The sequence below is a fragment of the Symphodus melops genome (genome assembly GCF_947650265.1).
Source record: "Symphodus melops genome assembly, chromosome: 6".
NCBI lineage: Eukaryota > Metazoa > Chordata > Actinopteri > Labriformes > Labridae > Symphodus > Symphodus melops.
The window spans coordinates 13,694,187-13,714,383 of NC_136696.1; the positions used below are offsets into that span (position 1 = coordinate 13,694,187).

At 40.9% G+C, this 20,197-nt stretch overlaps 2 protein-coding genes across 2 annotated transcripts in view; one reads left to right on the plus strand and one right to left on the minus strand.

Moving 5' to 3' along the window:
- Positions 1–6,098, minus strand: part of itpr2 (inositol 1,4,5-trisphosphate receptor, type 2) — a 54,954-nt gene extending 48,856 nt beyond the window's left edge. Inside the window, exon 1 of the mRNA XM_079345174.1 lies at positions 5,687–6,098. Coding sequence (XP_079201300.1) covers positions 5,687–5,778 — 92 coding nt within the window. The 5' untranslated portion in view covers positions 5,779–6,098. The remainder of the gene's footprint in view (positions 1–5,686) is intronic.
- A 1,282-nt stretch (positions 6,099–7,380) lies between these two features.
- Positions 7,381–20,170, plus strand: plekhg7 (pleckstrin homology domain containing, family G (with RhoGef domain) member 7). The gene is made up of 16 exons (XM_079345392.1): positions 7,381–7,802; positions 8,324–9,090; positions 9,872–9,888; positions 12,123–12,241; positions 13,015–13,055; positions 13,380–13,481; positions 13,939–14,088; positions 14,343–14,438; positions 16,100–16,198; positions 16,878–16,991; positions 17,317–17,491; positions 18,405–18,520; positions 18,820–18,987; positions 19,097–19,250; positions 19,482–19,579; positions 19,881–20,170. Exons 2-16 carry the CDS (start codon positions 8,467–8,469, stop codon positions 19,989–19,991), a joined length of 2,184 nt encoding a protein of 727 aa, XP_079201518.1. The 5' UTR covers positions 7,381–7,802; positions 8,324–8,466; the 3' UTR covers positions 19,992–20,170.
- Positions 20,171–20,197: the final 27 nt, after the last annotated feature.

The window sequence follows — 20,197 nt, forward strand, 5'->3', positions numbered from 1 at the left end:
CTCTTGGTGGCTAAATTGCTCACCTTACAAACAAGCATTTGCATAGCACAACTGTGGTGCGGTGTAACTGTGGTATCATTCTCATATCCAAATAAGCAATGCAGTGTCACATACTAAAGCTGGTCTGTAAATAAACCGTTCAAAAGAGTGCTTCCTCTCCCGTTGATCAGCCACCTGTGGCTTCAGGGATGAGCTGGCAACATAACAAGTGTGTTTAATTATATCCGTCTCCTTTTACTTTTTGATTTATTTTTTTTTGGATAGAGCTAGCTAATGCTGATTTCATCTCTAACGTCCAGCAGGGTGGGAGATCTGCTCAGTCTGGATCCTGTTTTGTATCAAGCTCGATAAAACTGTGATAACAGTCATCCACTTATCAGATGCTTTTACAAAATGCAGAGTGATAATGGATCTATAAAAAGCATTTTCTATATAAATCAGGACAATATGGGTCTGTCAGCCGTGGCTGTTTCATATTTGTTTTGATCCATATATTTATTTGGCTTATTTAGATTTAGTGTCACCATAAACTTTCTGCAGTAGAGCGCACTCTGACTCCATACAGCAGCAACTTACAAAAACTCTCAGCACTGTCTGCATTACATGTAGCAAACCATCCGAGCAGAGCAGATGGTCTCATATTATTTCATGTTATTTGTATATTTGTATACACCTGGATAACCTGTTCAGCTGGAAAACTCATGTTGACAATTTGTGTTCTCGTTTACAGCAAAGATTGTAGGCTCAAGGTGTTTAGTGTTGACCATAAGATCCTGCTTAGATAGGATATATCAGTGTGGTACGGTGAGCTCTCCGTTCAGCTAAAATCTCAGCTTGAGTCTGTTGCAGACTGAATGAAGGTGATTGGGAGGACTGACAACATCCAGCCGATATATATGAGCAGCCTGTTCTCAGACAGTGTTGTCTGACCTATCTCACATACTCAAATCTGACGATACCGATGTAAACTCTTCTGTTTCCACGTTGAGAAAAAATCGTAATAATGTTTTGTAAGGCTGTGTGTGTTGTGCAACAGCATCATGGTGTCCATGCTTTTTATATTTTCTTTCTTTTGTTAATTTATATCTCATGCTGTGTTTTTTGCAGATCTAGTGCAATATGTCTGGTGCTGTTTTGTATTGGTGTGTGCCTTTTTGTTTATGTGTGGATGTGTCTTTATATGATTTTTATTGATTTATTCCAGTGAAAGCAACTGAACACTGGCACCACTTTTAATCCAAGACAAATTTCTCCAAGGAGAATATAAGATGTATCGTATTTAGTTTCTCAAAAAAAATAAAAATAAAATAAAATCAACCACAAGAGTACTTTTATACATTTAAATCAGAGCGTACTTTTCAGAGCAAATAAATAGAATGAATTTTCATTCAAACACAAATCCAGACCTTGACAACAAATAAGGAATCTTTGCAGTTTTTCACCACTATGATCAAACCGCAATCATTCTTAAAAACTCTAAATCTGTTAGATTCCAATTTTAAATCACCATTAAAAAATAGAAATCATGGTAGTTCAAATGTAGGATGAATCTTTTAGGGGTATGCTTCATCGGTCATTTCAGGTTGAAATTCTCTGTAAAGTCTTATGTAAGGTACCTCGAGCATATACAGGCTGCTGCTGCTGCTGCTGTTGCCAGAGGAAGCATGTGGTTTCTGTGCTGAGTTGATTAGAGGGCAAACAAATAGTGTCGTCTAGAAAATAACTGTCTTGTTTCACACCCAGGTCTTTTTATTAGCTAGTTTCTGTCTGTTTTACACACCAGAGATGTTAGGGTGATGCACAGCAGGTCAGTGAAATCTTCACATTTTACTAACATTTGATGGTTTTATGAAGCCCATGACAGATAATGGTATAATAAAAGCTGCTGCTCACAAGAGTTGAAATTGACAGGCCTGTACTGAAAGAGCTTCACATGGAATCTAACCGTGTATTAATCTATCACATCCCATCAGAGATCTTAGTGGGTAAATATGACTTATATCTGAAGAAATTAAGTTTTTCTTGTCACTGATCTGTTCCTTTGATGTTACTCAAACCACAATTAGGTTTGCCCCTAGAATAAGGTATCCTCGTTCGAGGCTAACAAGATTTATTTCAGCCGCCCTTGCTAGCTGTAAACAATAGGAAAAAGAATGGTGAATGTTCTCATCGAAGCTGGAATGACAGAGTTTTATTTAGGGTAATCGAAGATGTAAAAGCAGGTCAAACATTACGGAAAAACAAGACTGGGTACATGTACAGAATACCAACAACTTTAAATTGCTTAGTTTGTGACTCTGGCCTACAGCAATGGGATTTACGGTCTACAAGAAACAAGTAAATATATATACACATACTGTATAGAAGTGAAACAACTGAATATCGTTCTGGCAGTCCATTCTGTGTTCATCTGGTTGGTGTTGTTTTAAACATGCTAAATAATCCATTAATCTGAAATGACACGTGTCCTAAAGGTTTGATTTAAGACTTTATTTGGTCATGGAGCAAAATGTAATCCTCCTTAAGGGAGTCGATTTAGTTAAGTCAAGACAAGGTTTAAACTGAATGCACCACATCTGAGAAAGGTGGGATAATTTGATGCAAGAGTACACTGAAGGCAGGAAGCAGAAAACGTAATGAAGCCGTTTAATTACGCGCACGGATAACGTAGTGGTCGCATGCAGACAATCTATGCACCGTGAAGTATTATAAAAACGTCACTTCTGCTCTAACTGGGCTCGGGCTGAATTCTCCGTAGAATATCCTGCTGCGTTCTCACATCAGCCCACTCTGATTTGTTGCAGAAAAAATACTAAGAGTCTTGCAGGAGAAAAAAATTGGCTATTTTTGTTCACATACACACACAGGCCCTCCGGATAATTTGAGTTTTTATGGACAGTTCTGTATTTGTGAAAAGCTTTTATCTGTGCAAACTGGTTTCATGGGGGTAAAACCAGTTTGGTGAGGACAAAGGTCCCCGTGCCTGCAATGTTTTGAGTGTTTTGTAGGTTTTATAAAGTTTTACATTCAGAGGGATGCCAGATACATTCTACAACTGTAACCTGCATGACTAATTATACGCCAGCTGTGATTGCACGCAAGTCTCATCCCTTTATCCCATTCTTACCAAAGGTCAGGGTGGACAAGCACGTCCATTCATTGTGTCCACTGAGGAGAAACATAATGCAAAGCACAATTCCTCCAATTCATACAACCCTGGCAGCCATGCTGAAATTAACTCTGCCATTTCCTATTAATGCCACAGCGGCTCATCACTGTCAATCCACCACAGGCATATTTTTCCCTCCAACTGTGTATCAGGATTACATCTAAATGAGAAACAATGGAGGCCAACAGGAAGCAGAATCTAGTGCTTAATGGTTAAACAGGAAGGCCCTCTGGAAGAGTCCCATGTGCTCATAAATAAGTAACTCTAAAGTCCCCAGAGAGCCAAGGTACAGTTCAAACAGAGGTTAACACTCACAGCCAGATCAAGTGCTTTCACTGTTAGCAAGTTAAACATGAACGCATGCTAAATGTGGCAGGCGGGACTCACGAAAAGCTAATTTTAGCCCTTTTTGCTTGTGTTGAGTGGACTTAGGAAAACAACACAGAACAACAAAATGTAATGCACAGAAACAGGTTTGAGAGTCATTTTGTTAAGTGCTTTATGAGAAAATCCAAAAAATGACTCATCTGTAAGGAAATTGCATAAGTGGTAAAGAGTTTTTAATCAAGATCTGTTAGTGCAGGTTTGAACCTGCTAGAAAAGCTGCAAAGTAATGTCATCGTGTCACACAGTTTCTAATAAAATGTATACTTGGATAGAAAAAAAAAACATATAGCACAACTTAAATAATGTTTCCAGCATTGTTTTTAAATATTATTCTATCTTATCTGTGCATTAAAGGGTATTAATACCATGGAAATGTGTATGTCAATGTCTGAAATGAGCCAAATAATAATAATCAAATAAAATGCTCGTAGGCTCGTAGACTAGGCCAGAGGTCAATTTCATGTGTGGCTCTAGATAAGTCAAATGACCTTTAAAGAAACACAAAGGTCATTCTGATTTTTGAAAGTCTGCAACATAAGATGTGTACACAGGTGTATATTTAATGGTATGTAAAGCAAACAGCAACTAAGTTGTTCTAAGCTTACAGACCTCCAAAGAGGACCCCGCAGGGTCTTTATGTTAGAACCATCTGCTGTCTCTGGGTCTTGGTGAGCTCTGGCCAGACCAACCCCATAATAAAATACTTAGTAGTTTAATACATTGTATTGTATGGCTGATAAGAGCTTTACTGCTTTGCTTCAGAACAAGGGGAGCTTGGAACAATAGCTGCCCGGCACTATTGCATTTAAATGCTTAATGTGTGCTGAACCTTTGCAGTCAAAAGGAGCTTTGAAGAAAAGAGGTTGCTGTTTGCACTATAATGAGGGAGAGAACAACATGTCATGCAACAATTTTGTAAGATAAGGTACAAGCATGCTTTATTGTGCTTCTTCACAGCAAAATGGATGGAAAGAGGCGTTCTTGTCAAAATGTGCAAGCTGTTGTGAGGTTACTATTTGAAGAAAGAATGCTAGGGAGAAAGAAAAAAAAGAGTGAAAGTGAGTGAGAATCTGAGGGTGAATAAAAGGGAGATGTGGGTGTGGCAGTCTCATTCCTCAGAGCCAGTGTCGTTCCAAGCTCATTTTGCAGGCTGAGAGGCCAGAGTGCACCCGGAACCACCAAAGCATTTAACCTTACACTGAAGCTTTCGGTTTTCATAAAAACAAACTGTGTGTGGCTTTTATTTGCACTTGCGTGTGGAGAATGACACAATGTAATGATGGTTCTGATAACCTCTAAAATTGCAGCGGTTCAAATGTGTATTAATGACCACTTACAATGTGCCATGGTCTGCTTTGACTTGATTTATTCAAATCGTCAGCAAAGTGCCAAGTTAAAATGAATAAAAATCTTGCTGCTATTTCTTTTCTATTTTTAAATGAATCAGATTGATAAGAGGGGTTACTGCTTTTAGAAACAGGTGGGGACGAAGTCAAGCAGGAAAGTCTAAACAAAGTTCTTCAAAATCTGAATGTTACTAGAGAGGGGAGCTTGCAAGAACACTTTAAAAATATTTCAAATACTCCAACTGAGAAAATATTTCTTCTCAATTTCTAATCTTTACAGAATGCAGATTATGTGAATTTATTTACAGATATTGTTTAGTAGAGGTTTTAAGATCTGTTTTGTTAGTTTACATGAAATCTGATACTCTCGTGCTAACTTCAAATAAATACAAATTGAGTGACTGTCCTCTCTTATTATGCTTTTGAAGGTGGGTCGACACCGTCCCTCTCTGGGTCCCCGAGCCCTCCACTGAAGATCATTGGAAAAAAATAATCTATCTGAAAGCAGCACCAGCACTTGTCTACCTGGTTGAGCACGCTGCTTTGCATTCCTGTTACATTTGCGTAAACGTGCAGAAATTTCCTGAGAGCGTTTTGCGCGCTGACAGGCCCTGACCACAACACATAACTTTAACTTTTTGACTTGAGCAGATTAAAGAGCTCTAAAGACGAGAGAGGTGCAAAGGTGTTGCCAGCTGTAAAGTGAAAGAGCATATTTAGGAGGATTACTTCTCATGGGGCTCCCCAGCTCGCAGAAAGTGAGAGGCAGGCAAGATCAACTTACCCCAAAGTACTGATGAAGCCATTCACCGAGCCTTCCGCGTACAGAGACACAATGTCTCCAATGTGAAGAAAACTAGATCTGTGCTCGGACATTTTTTTCGCTCAGTTAGTTGGTTAGTCCTGTTCTCCCATTTAAGATCGTCTAAACACGTCTCTTGGTGAAGAGTGCAGCAATCCACGAGTTAACACAGCGGATCCAGTTTAGCAGTAGTGCTAAAATTCATCCTTCCAACTCTTTACATTTCAGAGTCAAGGGAAGTACAACAGCGAAAGTTCAACAACTGATGACGTTATTTAAGAAAACGCAGTAGTTTAGGACTTATTCAACTTCTTCCTGTATGTCAGACAGACCGGAGGGTGCTCCTCTTCACATCCCCTTCAGGGGGAGGAGACTGCTGCTGTCAGGGCCCGCAGTCAACTCTGTCAGTGACATGTTTGTGGTTTACATTATTAAATACATTACTTTATGACTTTGAGTAGTAGGTAAAAATCCTATATCTATACTGGTTTCTACTTATGGTTTCCAGTTGATTAACATAAGCAGTATAAATTCCTGCTGGAACCACTCAGTGAGTTTCTGGTGGAATTAAATGAGACTTGTAGTTTATACATTTATGAAGAATTAGTGGAAAGATGTGTTTATTAATGCAATAGGACCAAAATGTGCAACAGGAAATACTTAATTATAATAATAATAATAATTTAATAATAATAATAATTTCATAATTTCATACAATATTAAATTGTATGTTTTGTACTTCAAGGCAACGGCTTATGGTGAAAAATCCACTGCACTATCTTACATTTAGCTAAAGGCTCAAGCTATAAGTGCCTATTCATGTTCAATATTTCACAAACAAAAAAGCTCAATTAATCATCTCATCTCCAGATGTATCTTTTTTCCACATTCCACATCAATCAACTGCAATGGTACATTTCTACACGCAACAGTCCTATAATGTCATAATAATGCCAGTGTCAGAGAAAATCTGAAAGTGAAATCCCTTTAAATGACAACAAATGAATTAAAGGTATATTCACAGAGTAAATCTTTGAGATATAAAACATCTGAAATAAGAATTTGGGGATAATCCATTCTGAGTATAGATATCTCCCTAATTGGTGTAACATGATTCAATGAAGTACTACTAAGTAATTCTTGTAGAGGTGGAGGACTTTTAATTGTAATACATAAACTAATTCACTAGGGGTCGCCAGAGATCAAACCTTACTGGGGTCAGAATCAGACTCATCAGCTACAAGGTGATAAACATACAAGTGCATCGCCCTCTTGTGTTCACTGTCTCAGCTGTGTCTCAGCTCAGTTGTGTCTATACAAACACATGGAGCAGAGAAAGGTTTGTCATGCTGGTGCCGACAACTCAGGCTGGTGCCGACAACTCAGGCGTGTACATACAGTAGTTTTAAAGCAACTACAGGACCACTTGAAATCTGCACAAATGAACTTTTGTAATTCAGCACACAATGAATGTTGTTGTAACAGGTGTAAAATAGTTGCAGTACAATGATAATGTCAAAAAGATAACAGAAGACATATTCTGTTTTAATAATTAGAAATAGTGAGCACCATTTAATAGACATAAGTAAATGAAAAAAAGTGTAATTGCAATAACCAGAGAGAGAGAGAGAGAGAGTGAGAGTGTGTGTGTGTGTGAGAGAGAGAGAGAGAGAGAGAGAGTGAGAGAGAGAGAGAGAGAGAGAGAGTGAGAGTGTGTGTGTGTGTGTGTGTGTGAGAGAGAGAGAGAGAGAGAGAGAGAGAGAGAGAGAGAGAGAGAGAGAGAGAGTGAGAGAGAGAGAGAGAGAGAGAGATTGTATTGATATTCGCACGCAGGCACTGAAACAGTCGCACCTTTCCACGAGCTCGGCGCGGTGATTCCTCCCACCCTCACTCCGCAACACAGAGGTTTTCTTCCAGCGTTGGTGTTTTGACACAAAACCCGGACAGAAAAACAACAGTGACAATAATTGGCAAAATCGGGGGCTTACTCTTATTCTGCGAGACTTACTTTGAGCCTGCTCAGTTCGCCACCTCCACCAGCAGCAGTAGCGCGGTGTCACGCTTCACTTTGCCACCAGCCGTCCAAGTCTTCGTGGATGTAAGTAAACCGGACTTGTTACAGTTTAACGACTTTCTTTCCCATAAACGCACTTGCTGTTTTCTGCCCTGATACTCGTGATATACGGTTAACCAGCACCGTGAAGTCTCGGATACATTGTCTCTTATCTTGGGGCCTTGTGGATGTGCCGAGTTTATAACTGCACCAGCTTAAATAAACTCAGTTTATAAGCAAATACGGCAGTGCAGTATTATAGGTAGACTTCCAGACAAGAACGATAATCAATGAGTGTCTGTACAAACACTGTGCCAGACAATAGACAGAGATAGGAGAAGTGGAGGCAAAGTGTGCAGTTACTGTACAACGTTAAATGTGCGCTGTTGTGCGATTGTTTCCATATTGACCTTCGCAGACACACATGTGAACACTTTTGTGTGTAAGGCTACTTTGCTTCCATGAACACTTTCTCTCTCACAGCTACAATCTCCTCTCAGAAGATTAGGAGGTATGTTTCATTTTCTTTGTGAGTATTGACACATTTTCTACTCTCCGCCCCCCAGAAGCCTGAGAGGTGAACAGTGTGATCATTGTGGGAATGCAAAAGGATTATCATCTGACCTTAACCCAGTGGAGACTAACCAACCAGACCCTTCAATCACACGTTTTCTGATCTTTACTCTACTACAATGCCTTTTTGGTTATAATGTCTGCACTGAAGCACGTTATCCTACAAGATAAAGACCAGGACGTCGAGAAGAAGCTGGACTGGAGTTACATTGAGTGGGCTGAAAATGAAGTCGTCACGACAGGTGTGGCAAACGCACAGACACAAACCGACGAGGGACAGACTTTTGAGCACAAGGAGACTCAGACCAGCAACCCGGTAATAATGCACATAGATCTGACACGGACACACTCCAAGCAAAGACACTCGTCCCTTGCGGACCCTTTTTTTCAGTTTGACCGACAGGCCCCCGGGCGAATCTCCACATCTCCAACCTTGAGGAGGATTAGAAGCACCAGGCGTCCGCTGATGGATACCTGGGATCCTGTCAGGATGGGGAGCACTCGGGAGGAGTCTTCCTCCGGGAGCTCGCCTTCCTCTGTAGGCCCCTTGTCCCCAGTACACAAAGTCAGGTCCCCTCTTGCAGCCAGTCCCCTTTCTGATGGTGAGATCCATCAGACAAACTCAACGTCCGGCCGACAGAGAACCAGATCATATAGATCCAAGACTTTCGATAACTGTATCACTTCCAAGAGGCAAGAATGTAGCAGTGCTCATCCTGCTGGTCTCAAAGACTTTGGATTTACTGAAAGTGAAGTGAAGGTGAGGTTTTATCACTTTTCTTGTTATGTTGCATTTTCAATCTCAGAAGAATCATTTGACTCTCTTATTATGCCAGAAACCACTTCCCACAATCACAATGAATCATGCAGTGAAGTCTGATGAACATTTTATAATCTATAAATTAGAAGGTTACACATTCCTTTCCATTCGGCCTTGCCTCCTGCGGTGGTCACTCACAAAGCGAGCTTTTGACAGCAAATGAATCAGCAGTTACATGCACTGACAGCTCCGACCAAGCCCACTGCCTGCAGAGCCCTGGGAAGTGCTCTCCTTGGGCCCCCGCTCACCACAGTCAGCAGTCACCCAATAATGGAGGGGTCAGTGAGCGATGGAAAAAGATAATGGGGAGATCTATTCATCAGATCACGGTATTCAAGCGAGCACATTCTCAATAGAGTCCCGACATTCTCCTCAGATATCAGAGGCTTTGAGTCCAAACGGCCACTTAAAACAGCGATTCAGATTGGAGTGTCTTTGAAAGTGATATAGTGGTGTGTTGTTAGCAGGAGGAGGTCTGTGCAGACAGTGCTAACACGCTGGTAACATGGCATGTCAATAGTTAACGATGCTTAGGGGAAAATATAAATATAATTTGTTTTCACAAATGCGTCTCTTTTAACCTTGATTATATTTGTAACTTTAAATTCCTCGTTGAGCCTCCCTGTCCTACTAACTCAGAATGTGAAAAATGTTCACAGTTTAAAACATTTTTCAACGACTGATGCAGCTTTTTCTTCTGCTTTTTTTTTTTTTTTTGCAGGAGAAGCAGCTGAATAGGTAAGTGGACCGTGGACTGTTTTGCATGTTGTCCCTGTACCCAGGAGTTTCACTTTCAAGTTCAGATCAGATCATGTTTGCATATCAGGAATGTAGTCAAATGTTTCCCTCTAACTGTGTGACTTTAATTTCTACAGTGAGCCAGCAATATGTGTTGAACCAAGTCATCATAACTTAATGATATAAGCCATAGCATGTTGATTCCACATCATGAGTGCCACGCCATGAGCAAGTATGATTGGATGTTTGCTTTAAGCAGCCCCATTGTGCATTCATGTCTTTGTTAACCGAGCATCAGCTTGGCGAGTTAAGTTTGGAGAGTCCCATGGTTATGTATGGGCTAGACAAACCCTCATTAAGGCTTTCTCTTACTGCCACACACAACCCTCTCTAATAGGCTGCAGGGCTCTTCCCATCACTGGATAATTAGGCAGCTATTGTTCCTGTAATTACACCCGGGCACTGTGCCTCGTACAGTGACCGGGCCCTGCGAGGCATTGGTCAGGACAGTTTTGTTTTTGGGGGCATCATTATTTCTCTTGTGCGGGAACAAAACACTCAGTTTTACAAGTGCTCTCGGTGGCAGAGGCGGACACAGAGGGAGCTTTCTGCGCGCCCACAAAGCAACAGGATGCCATTGTGAGGATGCTGTGGAATGAGCTGCAAGGAGGCACTGACCTGGTTTAGAGGAGTAATCGTCCCTTTCTTACTGTCCCATTAGCCATGGATCCTGTACAGTGTTCAGGTGCTGCAGCTGACTATGTCTGTTTTACTCTTTAATTCAGCACCGACCGCCTATACATTTATCAGGGAAGTGTTTGTTTGTGTGTGTGTGTGTGTGTGTGTGGGGGGGGGGTCCTGGTTTTAGTCCAACTCCTCCTTTACAGGTTGTTCCGGCAGCAATGTGGCCGGCATGTGCATTCGAGTTAGTCTAGTTTGCTGCTTGTGCAACGGTGCGAGCTCAGCAGCTGCAGTGCAGTTTCTGTTCAGCAGTAAATTCTCATCTATAAGAGGAGGAACGAAGGTTCATTGATTCTACTAAATCATACTTTATGTTAAGTAGTAGGTGAATTGGCATTGTTCCTTTTGCCTGTACTTCTGCTCCACTTCATTGTGTTGTCATCATAAACACGGCCACCAGCCCTGAATGGTTAGCCTGGCTTCCTCATGGTCTGATCACGTCCTGATAACTTTTTTGAACACAAAGTGTTGGAACTTCCCTGATGTAATGGTCTCATTGGATCCTATGTAGATCGTCAGATTTTGTGTTATTTGCCCCATTGTTCAAACATTTTCCTTCAAACCCTGATGTCAAAGCCGTTCTCTTAAATGCCAGCCCCTGAAATGCTGAATGCATAAAACCTCAACATGTTGACGCAGGTCACTGACCAGCTGTCGATCAGTGTCAGTGTGCTGAAAGTGAACCTTACCTTCAGCAAAACCAGCCCATCTGGTTGCTGTACAGCTCATTGCAGCCTTTTTTTTTTATTATTATTGTTTTTGTTGTATTGTGATTGTTAGAGTCAGAAAGTCACCAATCAAGTTTGTTTGAAATCTTTCATCCTTGCAACTAAAGAAAGATCAAAGAAGAAATTGCCATTAAGATATTTCAGTTTAAATGTTTGTAAGATTCTTTGTTTAGTAATTTCAACACATTAATGTGCATTTTAAGTTTCAGCAGTAATCCTTGAAGTACATAAGCAGAGGATAAGTCAAAAACACTTGAGAACAGTGGCTGTGTGAGTTTACCCTGGGGCTAAAAGGCAGGCCTGTGTTTTTCCAGCAGCAGCAAAGCCTCAGTTAGTAACTGTGCAAAGGAGACCAAGAGGATTATAACCGACACACACTCACAGCTCGCCTCCCTTGCACACACATATGGCGATCCATTAATCAGCAGATTTCCACACATAAGCCAGACACAAAACACTTAGCCTTTCTGATTTCTGATACTCATGTTAATCCCAACTCTGCTGCACAATGCAGATGGTAATTCGATGGCATTTCAACCACGTAAAATGACAAAAGGAATTCTGTTATTTCCTGTGGCTTGCACCACGTCTTTTCCTTTTGTGCTGCAATGCATTTCAAAAAGCAGAGCGGGTCGATCGCAGATGGGTCTTTCTTTGAGGCCTTTTTGAAAAAGTCGAGCATTATTTTGCAATTATTTGCATCATTTTGAAAATAAAATTGTGACACCACCTGAAGGGATGAACCTGTCTTCTGCCCCCTCTCAGGCTCCAGGAGAGGAGACGGAGCTCTGTGGTGGTCAGCCTCCCAGGATTGGACGTTTCACCAGGAGACCTTTTTGTATCCAATGGAGCAGCTGACATTTTAAATGGTTCAAACTTCTCTGGTAAAATTCAAAAATATATTGTGAAGTTTTAGTGGTAGCATTTTTTACTGTGTGGTAGATTCCATCTACGGTACTCAGTTTTAACAGGGCCTGTGCTACACCTTTGACTTATGATATGATCAACTATACATCCATTAGTGATTCTGTCAGTACAGTTAAAGCAAAGTTCATTTGGTTTAACTGTCCTTTTAAACTCGTAGCTGCTCATCCAACGAATTTGTTTGGAATGAGCTTCCATACCTGAAGACTTCAGACTTATTTAAAGCATACTTCAGTTCTTAATTTCAGTTTCTAATCCATCCACTTTATTCACGTTTAACATGTTCCTTTTGTAACTGTCCTGGTTATTCGGGAAAGAGACTGTGGGCTTTAGAGGCCTGTTCAAAGTTAATTGCAGGCTTTGGGATGCAGATTAAAGGAAGCGGTCACAGTTTTTTTGGCCTCAGCGTTGAAGAGTTCCCAGTTATTTGTTGTGCTTCAAAGGATACACATCACCAGTGGGTTTGTGTCTGCGTGTTTGTGGCACAAAACCACAAATCATTTCCAAAAGAGAAAGGGCTACATGCACTGTTCATGTACCACTTAAAACCGAATGAAATATTTTTACATTTGCAAAAATAACTTGATAATTTGTAAATCCTGAAGTCCCCATGTTAAGCAGTTCGATTTGTTACATTATCCCAGCAAATCATTCTTTCTTTTTTTCTAATCCAGTCATTCTCAAAGCCAGTTTTTCTATTGATAATCTGTATTTTATGTTTTGACTTCTACAGATTCTAAGAAGTCAAAGTGGCCTTTTTCTAGGCGCAGCACAGTAAGTGCCATTTTTTGTGAGTCTCTTGTTGTCATGTGAGGCTGGTACTGATTGTGTGCTTGTGCTTTGCTTTGATGGGCTTTCTTTTGGAGCTGGCCATTTGTTGGGACATTGTTCTCTGACCCTTAAACACACTCCAAGTGGTTCCTCTTCTGCCTTTGTCAACATTTTTTTTTTTTTGTAACTTGTCACCTCTTGAAAAGCCAAACTTGAGCTAAACTTGTTTGGTTAGTTATAGTGTGGATGGGAGGAAAGGATCAACACACATCCAGTCCTTTTTCATGACCTGCCCGAATTAACTGTCTTTCTTTTTGTGTCTGTCAGACTAAAGGGAAGCCGCACATGTGCACAGCATCAGATGTTGAAAAATATCTGTCAACATCACAAATTCAAGACTGGAGAAACGCCGACCTCCAGCGGTATAAGGTAATGAGCATTGCCAGCAGCAAACCAGGCTGTTTGTTTTTGAAATCATCATGTTGGTCTTGCACTGGATTCTAATCCGTTCAAAGTCAGCTTTTGAATAAGTGAGAGATCCAGATTTCCAAACCAAATATATCAGCGTGTGTTTAACAAGTGACTCAAGAATAACTGGCCACCACTCAGAGGGAAATGCACGCAGTGCTGAAATTACACAAGATGTGAAAGAACCAGAAATTCGAGGAAGAAACCAGTCAGGTTGAACCCACACACAAAAAAACAAACAGTGACATACACCTGAGTGTGACAGGTTGCTGGTAGGAGCTTCACACTTACAGTGAATACAGGTTACATCTAAATCTCTCTGTCTAGGCTGTGGTCAGACTTTATTTCATTATTTAAAACTTAAATGTTTTTTTTCTGATCCCTTTTTTTTTTTTTTTGCGGCCCCCTAAATGTTCAGGACTTCTCTCTGGCGGAGTTCCTGCGGGACCAGTCCTCCCAGGTGAGCGCTGACTCTGACCCGCAGGGCTTCAAGAGACAGGAAACCATCTGGGAACTTTTCACCAGCGAGTGTGTCTATTTCCAGAATCAACTAATGGTGCTCAAGGAGGTGAGTGTCCACGCAGAGCGTAATAATGCTCATGCATACAGACTCCCAAACCACAAATAAACAGACCAAGCCCTAATGAAATACAACACCAGCTGCTTTGTGCTTCCCTTTTTTCTCCCTGAATTGTTCTCAGTGAGCTCCATGTGAAAGTCTCTAAGGGTTTCCCATTCTTTACTGCAGCAGAATAGAAATTCAATGCTCGCACGGCAGATAGCCTGAGTCCATCCTCACTCTGCATTCTTTGTGGCTTTCAGGTGTTTTTGGCCACACTCACAAACCTGCAGATGAGGAACTGCTTGACTGATGTTGACTCCTGGAGGCTGTTTGCAAACCTCAATGAGCTTTGCCTGGTGAGTGTGCTGCTAATTATGTCACACAAGGCCAGGTAGCTTGAGGTCTATCACAAAAATATTACAAACAACAATAACATTAGATAACCCTGTTTACAGCACAGTGAGAGGATGATTGATTTGTTAATTTTATAATCAATACAACTGGGAATTTTGCCTCATTGGAGTTATTTTGTTTAGTCATGAGACCCTTGGCCTCTACCACGAAACAAGTTCAACATACCAAGGGTATCTTCTAACACATGAGATCACGCTGAACAGTCACATGCAGCTGGTTATCAACCCGATTACTCAACAAAGAGTTTCAGTTAGATCATCCAAAAAAGGGGCCGTGTTGTGATTTTCAGAATAGTCTTGTTGCGTTCCTGAAAGTTTAAGACGTAATGTTTCATCTGCAGCCCGACGTGCAGAGCAGTAAGAGGCTTACAGAAATGAATATGAATTTAATCTAATTTAACTTCACTGTAAAACATCAATTATATTTCTTTTTTATAAACGACAAATCCAACAGGAAAGTGTTTACCTGACTCTCCCCCTTCTCCCCTCTCATGATCAGCTCTCTGATTGGTCAGTGGCTGGAGCTTCTTTTAGAGCGTTCTTATCCCAAACATAACCTGCTCAGGTTAGGTGTTTAGTTAAAGTTACCATGGTGATATACCACAGAAAGAACACACAGCGTTAACCCTGAAGTTACCCTGATAACCAAAATCCTGCTTCATAGAATATCAACATATTTCAGCTTAGGTGAGACGGCACAAGATAGATTACATAAATTACAGTAAGCAACCAAATTAGAATTGAACAAAAAAAAAAAACAATGAATACAATGTTCAGTCAAATCAAATCAAAAGGTAATCCTCGCAACAATCTTTGTAATACCCGGAAAGCCGTTTCATCTGTTTTCATGCGATGCATTTAACTCTCTTTTTATTATTCTTATGTTAGCCTTTCAGTCTTGTGCCTATGTCTTTTTATCTAGTGTGTTAAATGCGATACTTGACTTGTATTCATTGTTGCCAGTCTTGTGCAGTGTGCTTGTTTTCATGTAACATCTAATTGGACAGAGCTGACTGTTTCTTTTGCACTATTGTTCAAGGCAAGCTTCCTCTCAGGGACAAAACGTAATTACTGAGCATTCTTATTTTAGACACTGAATCACTCTCTGTCTATTCATTCATAAACCATTCATGATTTGTGTTAAAGGTCACCACATCAATCAGATATTCAATCGACAGGGAAGTTTTTATCCTTCTATGGCGTTTGCCTTCAGTTGGCAACATTTCAACATGTATGACTTCTCTACACTTCAGTTCGAGGTTAAAAAACAAAGTGACCTAAACTGGAGGACTACATTATTCATAGAGGTTGTTTTAATTTTTATTTGGTGTTATTGTGTCAATTTACAGTATTTTTACTTTATGATATACTAAGATTATATTTGTGAAGCTCAAAAAAAAAAAAAAAAATTATAAGATATGAAATGGGCAACAAGAAACAAATACTTCCTGTGACCTCGTAAAGCGACTGGGCATTATGTAAGGGAGCTGCTCTCTTTTATGTCATTTCTCCTCTTTTCAACAGTGACAGAGTCACGAGTGTTGCCCTGTTGTCAGGGACTTTTGATACTTGATAGAAAGAGGGGTTTTTTTTGTCTGCCACAGGTGAGCTTTGGTTTCCTGAACAACCTCCTGCGTGTCATCAAGGACATGTTGGAGATTAGTGAGGGTGGCGGGCCCACCCTGCTGGAGCTGCTGAGCAAGGCAAGTGAGGGACACACGTGGACACACAATGACGCACACTGAGTCTGGCTGTAGTCTGTGCTCAGGCATTAGAGTGGTTGTAAAACTCCAGAGATAAGACATTAGAGACCAAAAAATGCTTTCAGGGTAAACTTTGGAAAATGTACGTTGGAGATGTTTAGACATTTTAAATTCTGCAGAACTGACTCTGAACTCGATTTATATTTACAGTATATAGATCTATTTTTGTATCAATATATTTTCCTTCATAATTACAGGATTTATTTATTTAAAAAGGATTTAGCAAGGAGCACCTCATTGAGATTGATATTAATTAATATTAACAAGGTTCATATTATTATGCCCATAATTATATAGTTTCCTGTTTGTGTTCTGAGCTGAACAGGAACTACATTAGGTTAGTCTTCAAAGTTCAGATTAATTTTACACCCATTGCAAAACACGTCCTTTATTGAACTGTTTTAATTTGTGCTCCTGTTAACTGCTCAAAAGCAGTTAAGTGGAGAAAAAGCCTCTCATTAGCTTTAGAATATATTTCACACATTTTCAATGTCCTGTGCTTGAATCTAGATTTTCATCTTGTCTTTTTTTTTATGAGCATTTTATTGGCTGCTTATTGGCAAATGTGACCTAGCTGTCTGCTTCCTGGTGTTTGTGTAATACGTGTATCTGTTGGCAGGCTTTCCAGGAGAGCGTATGCCACTGCTTGCAGAAGTACTGCCTCAACTACTCCACGGCTCTGCTTTATCTGGACAGTCTGAAGTCACGGGAGGACTTTGGATCCTACGTAAAGGTACAGGGGGAAACTCACTGAGGGAAGTCAGAGTAGTGACAGGGACGCTATGTACCTTTTTTAAAATACAGTAGGCAGAGATTGTGGAGTTTAAAGAGGACACACTGAACCATTTCTCTGTTTGTCACAAGTGTCACAGATGTGTACCCTCCCCGTCATCACTCGTATTTGTGCTTTGATCTTACATCTCATTTCTCTTCACACACTTTTGCCGCCCATCCCCCGTCCGTTCCAACTCTGTGATGAGGTCTTTCACCCCTCTGACCTCTTTTTTTTTTTTCCTCTCACCCTGTCCCCACTTTCTCTCCCCCTTTTTTCTCCAAAGTGGTGTGAGAGGAATGAGCAGTGCCGGAGGCTGCAACTGCGTGACCTGTTGGTGGCACCGCTGCAGAGGCTAACGCGATATCCGCTGTTGTTGCGGAATATTGCAAAGAGATGCCAGGCAGAGGAAGACACCAGAGGGCTGCAGGTTATAGCGGAACAAGTGGACACATCTATATGTAAGCAACATACACAAACATGTAGCTACTTTTTGGGGCCGCTGTGGTTAGTGCGCGCATCCCCATATATGGAAGCTCTTGTCCTCCCCTGTAGGCGGCCCGGGTTCAACTCCAGCCTGTGCCTCCTATTCCGCATGTCGATCCACACTCTCTCTCTCCCTGATTTCCATAAGCTACTCCCCTTTTATTGGAAAAAAAGTATAACTAAAAAAGTATGCGCAAGTAGTGCCTCATCTTTAAGACTCTAGCTCAGTTAGGATCCTGCTCAGCTGTTTCCTCAATCAGCTGTTTGCCAGCTGGTGTTTTACAATCACATTAAGATAAAGTTGCATTGTAAGCAGATGTGAATAATGATAATATCCATCAACACAAACAGGCAGAGTGAAAACATGCTGCTAGTCTTGGCCGGCGTGACCATTTCTGCTGCGCTGCATGCCTCTGCCTGCAGACCTGTCGTGTGGGTTTACTCTGTAAGGTCGGGACAAGCTGTGGGAATAGTGCAGCAGCCATGCACCTCAATGTCATTCTGTTCAATTGAACGCACAAATGCAAACAGCGTCGGCTCACAACTCTTTAACCACACACTTTCCCATAACCATTAAAAAGGTGTGGCAGGGCTGATCAGATGACAAGGCTTGGATGTGAAAGGCTAATGTCCTCTGGGTGTGGGGGAGAATATTTACTGTAACAGCAGTGTGCCGCAATCTGTCACGATACGGCCACGCCCGTGTTAGTCAGCAGTCATCACTAAAAAAGAAAACGCAACAAAAAAATAAAATGCTCCACTGTAATGCCACTAAAGGTGTTACTCAAAGAAATGAATAATAATAATAAATGAGTGTTCTTTTTTTAAATGCAGTACATTGGTTTGTTTTTGTGTCTCTTTATTCAAATGATGGCTGTCTGTTTCCAGGTGATTTAGAAGGAAAGGTGAAGTGGCTCGACAACTACCAGAAGGTGAAACAACTGAGAGACGCCCTGCTGTGGCTTCCTGTGTGGGAGAGAGACAAGCGTGCCTTCGTCCCTGAGGTCCGTCAGCTTATGTCTTAACTTTATAAAGTGTGTGTTTTTTAGGTGTCTCTGAGAGTTTTGTTTACAGACCGAGACGTCATCCTCTAATACCTTTTGTGTGCAGATAGGTAGATGCTATTACTGTATCTGAATGTGAGATCAGATATCTCGAAAAGCCGAGCAAACTGTTTGAAAGTGTTCACATATTTCTGTGCATTGTGTCATTCGCTGTGACACTGCTATCAGAAGCTCTCATCTCTTAGATGATCAGTTCACAAGTCAAGTTGAAAATGTTTTTATCTTCAACTGTCTTTCAGAATCTTAAACATCTGTTAAAGGCCGTCACTCTGGAGAATCTCATCTCTCACAGAAGTCTGCTGCACGAAGGGAAACTGGTGCTCATAGAGAACACGAAGCTGGTGGACGTTTGTCTCTTCCTGTTTGACGAATTCCTCCTGATCACAAAGATAAAGAGAAACAAGAAGGTACTCCCCTCTGTTGTTCTTACTTGGAACATTGGACATATTCAGTGTGAGGCTGCGGTGAGGAGTCTACGTCAGTGATCGTTTAAATTCTGTCTTGTCTTCTGTGCAGAGGTCTGTCGGTCCAGAGCAGAATCCTCTGAGGCCGCCACAGAACATGGAGCTGGACCAGCTGCTGAAGGAAGGCTCCACCTTCACAGTTCTAGACCAGCCTGTCTCACTGGATCGACTTCAGCTAAAGAACATTGATCAGCTTAATGCATCAAGTAATAAAAATAGTATTTCAGATTTTGTTTTCTTGTCAGGTTCATTGGAATTTAAGCAGTTATCATTTTCTAAACAAAGGACACATTAAGTCTGCTATTTAAGTTTCAAAACAGTGTCTTCTTTGAGTTATTAAGTATTATTTTGGTTGATATGTTGATGCTGGGTAATTAGTGTGTGTACAGTTCAAATTAACAGCAGAACTGTATTTTTTTGTTGTTGTGTGTTTGTAGCATCAGGACTGCCTCATTCATTTATCATCATGCACCAGAACCGTTACCAGCAGTGTATCGGTGTATTCATCCTGCAAGCTGCATCAGAAGCTGCAAAGGTAGGGCACTACAGCCATGACAATCTTAACATTGAAAATGATATCAAAACAATGACCTGCTCTTTGTAGCATCAACACAAGAGTTCAATCAATTTCACAAAAATCACAATATTTGTTCAAGTTTAGAGGACACTCCTTGCATGTGGAGTTCATAGTTTACTGGCACAGATGATGTGTCTGTCAGTTTTTCTTAGTTTAGTTTTCTGTATTAAAAAGAAGTTCATCCAAAAGTTGCTGACTGCTCCACGGTAAAAACCATAGACAGTCCTCTTCCTGAAACTCCTTGTGTGACTTCTTACAGAGAGTGTGGATGTCAAAGATAGAGGGCGCTGTGACGGCGCTGCTGAAGCTGGACTCTGAGCAGCCGCGGGTCAAGAGCTCCTCCTTGTGGCTGGAGTCTTCACAGATCTGAGCCATCAAAAGGAAGCCTCTGAAACGCCTCTGCTGTCAACGTAGCCTACACTTCACTGTCTTCTGACGCTCTGTATATAACAGTACTAGCACTAGAATCCTTTTTTCAAACGAAATGTTTGCCTTTAATGGCAGCTGCTGCAGTAGTGTAAAATAAAAATATCTGATTATATATTAAAAGTTGTTCATTTTTCTCTTTTTCTTAAC

Coding starts and splice junctions, on each gene's coding strand:
- plekhg7 (XM_079345392.1), top strand. CDS start 8,467: ATGTCTGCACTGAAGCACGTTATCCTACAAGATAAAGACCAGGACGTC. Junction 14,439..16,099: donor ACCTCAATGAGCTTTGCCTG/GTGAGTGTGCTG, acceptor TGTCTGCCACAG/GTGAGCTTTGGTTTCCTGAA. Junction 16,992..17,316: donor ACTTTGGATCCTACGTAAAG/GTACAGGGGGAA, acceptor TTTTCTCCAAAG/TGGTGTGAGAGGAATGAGCA.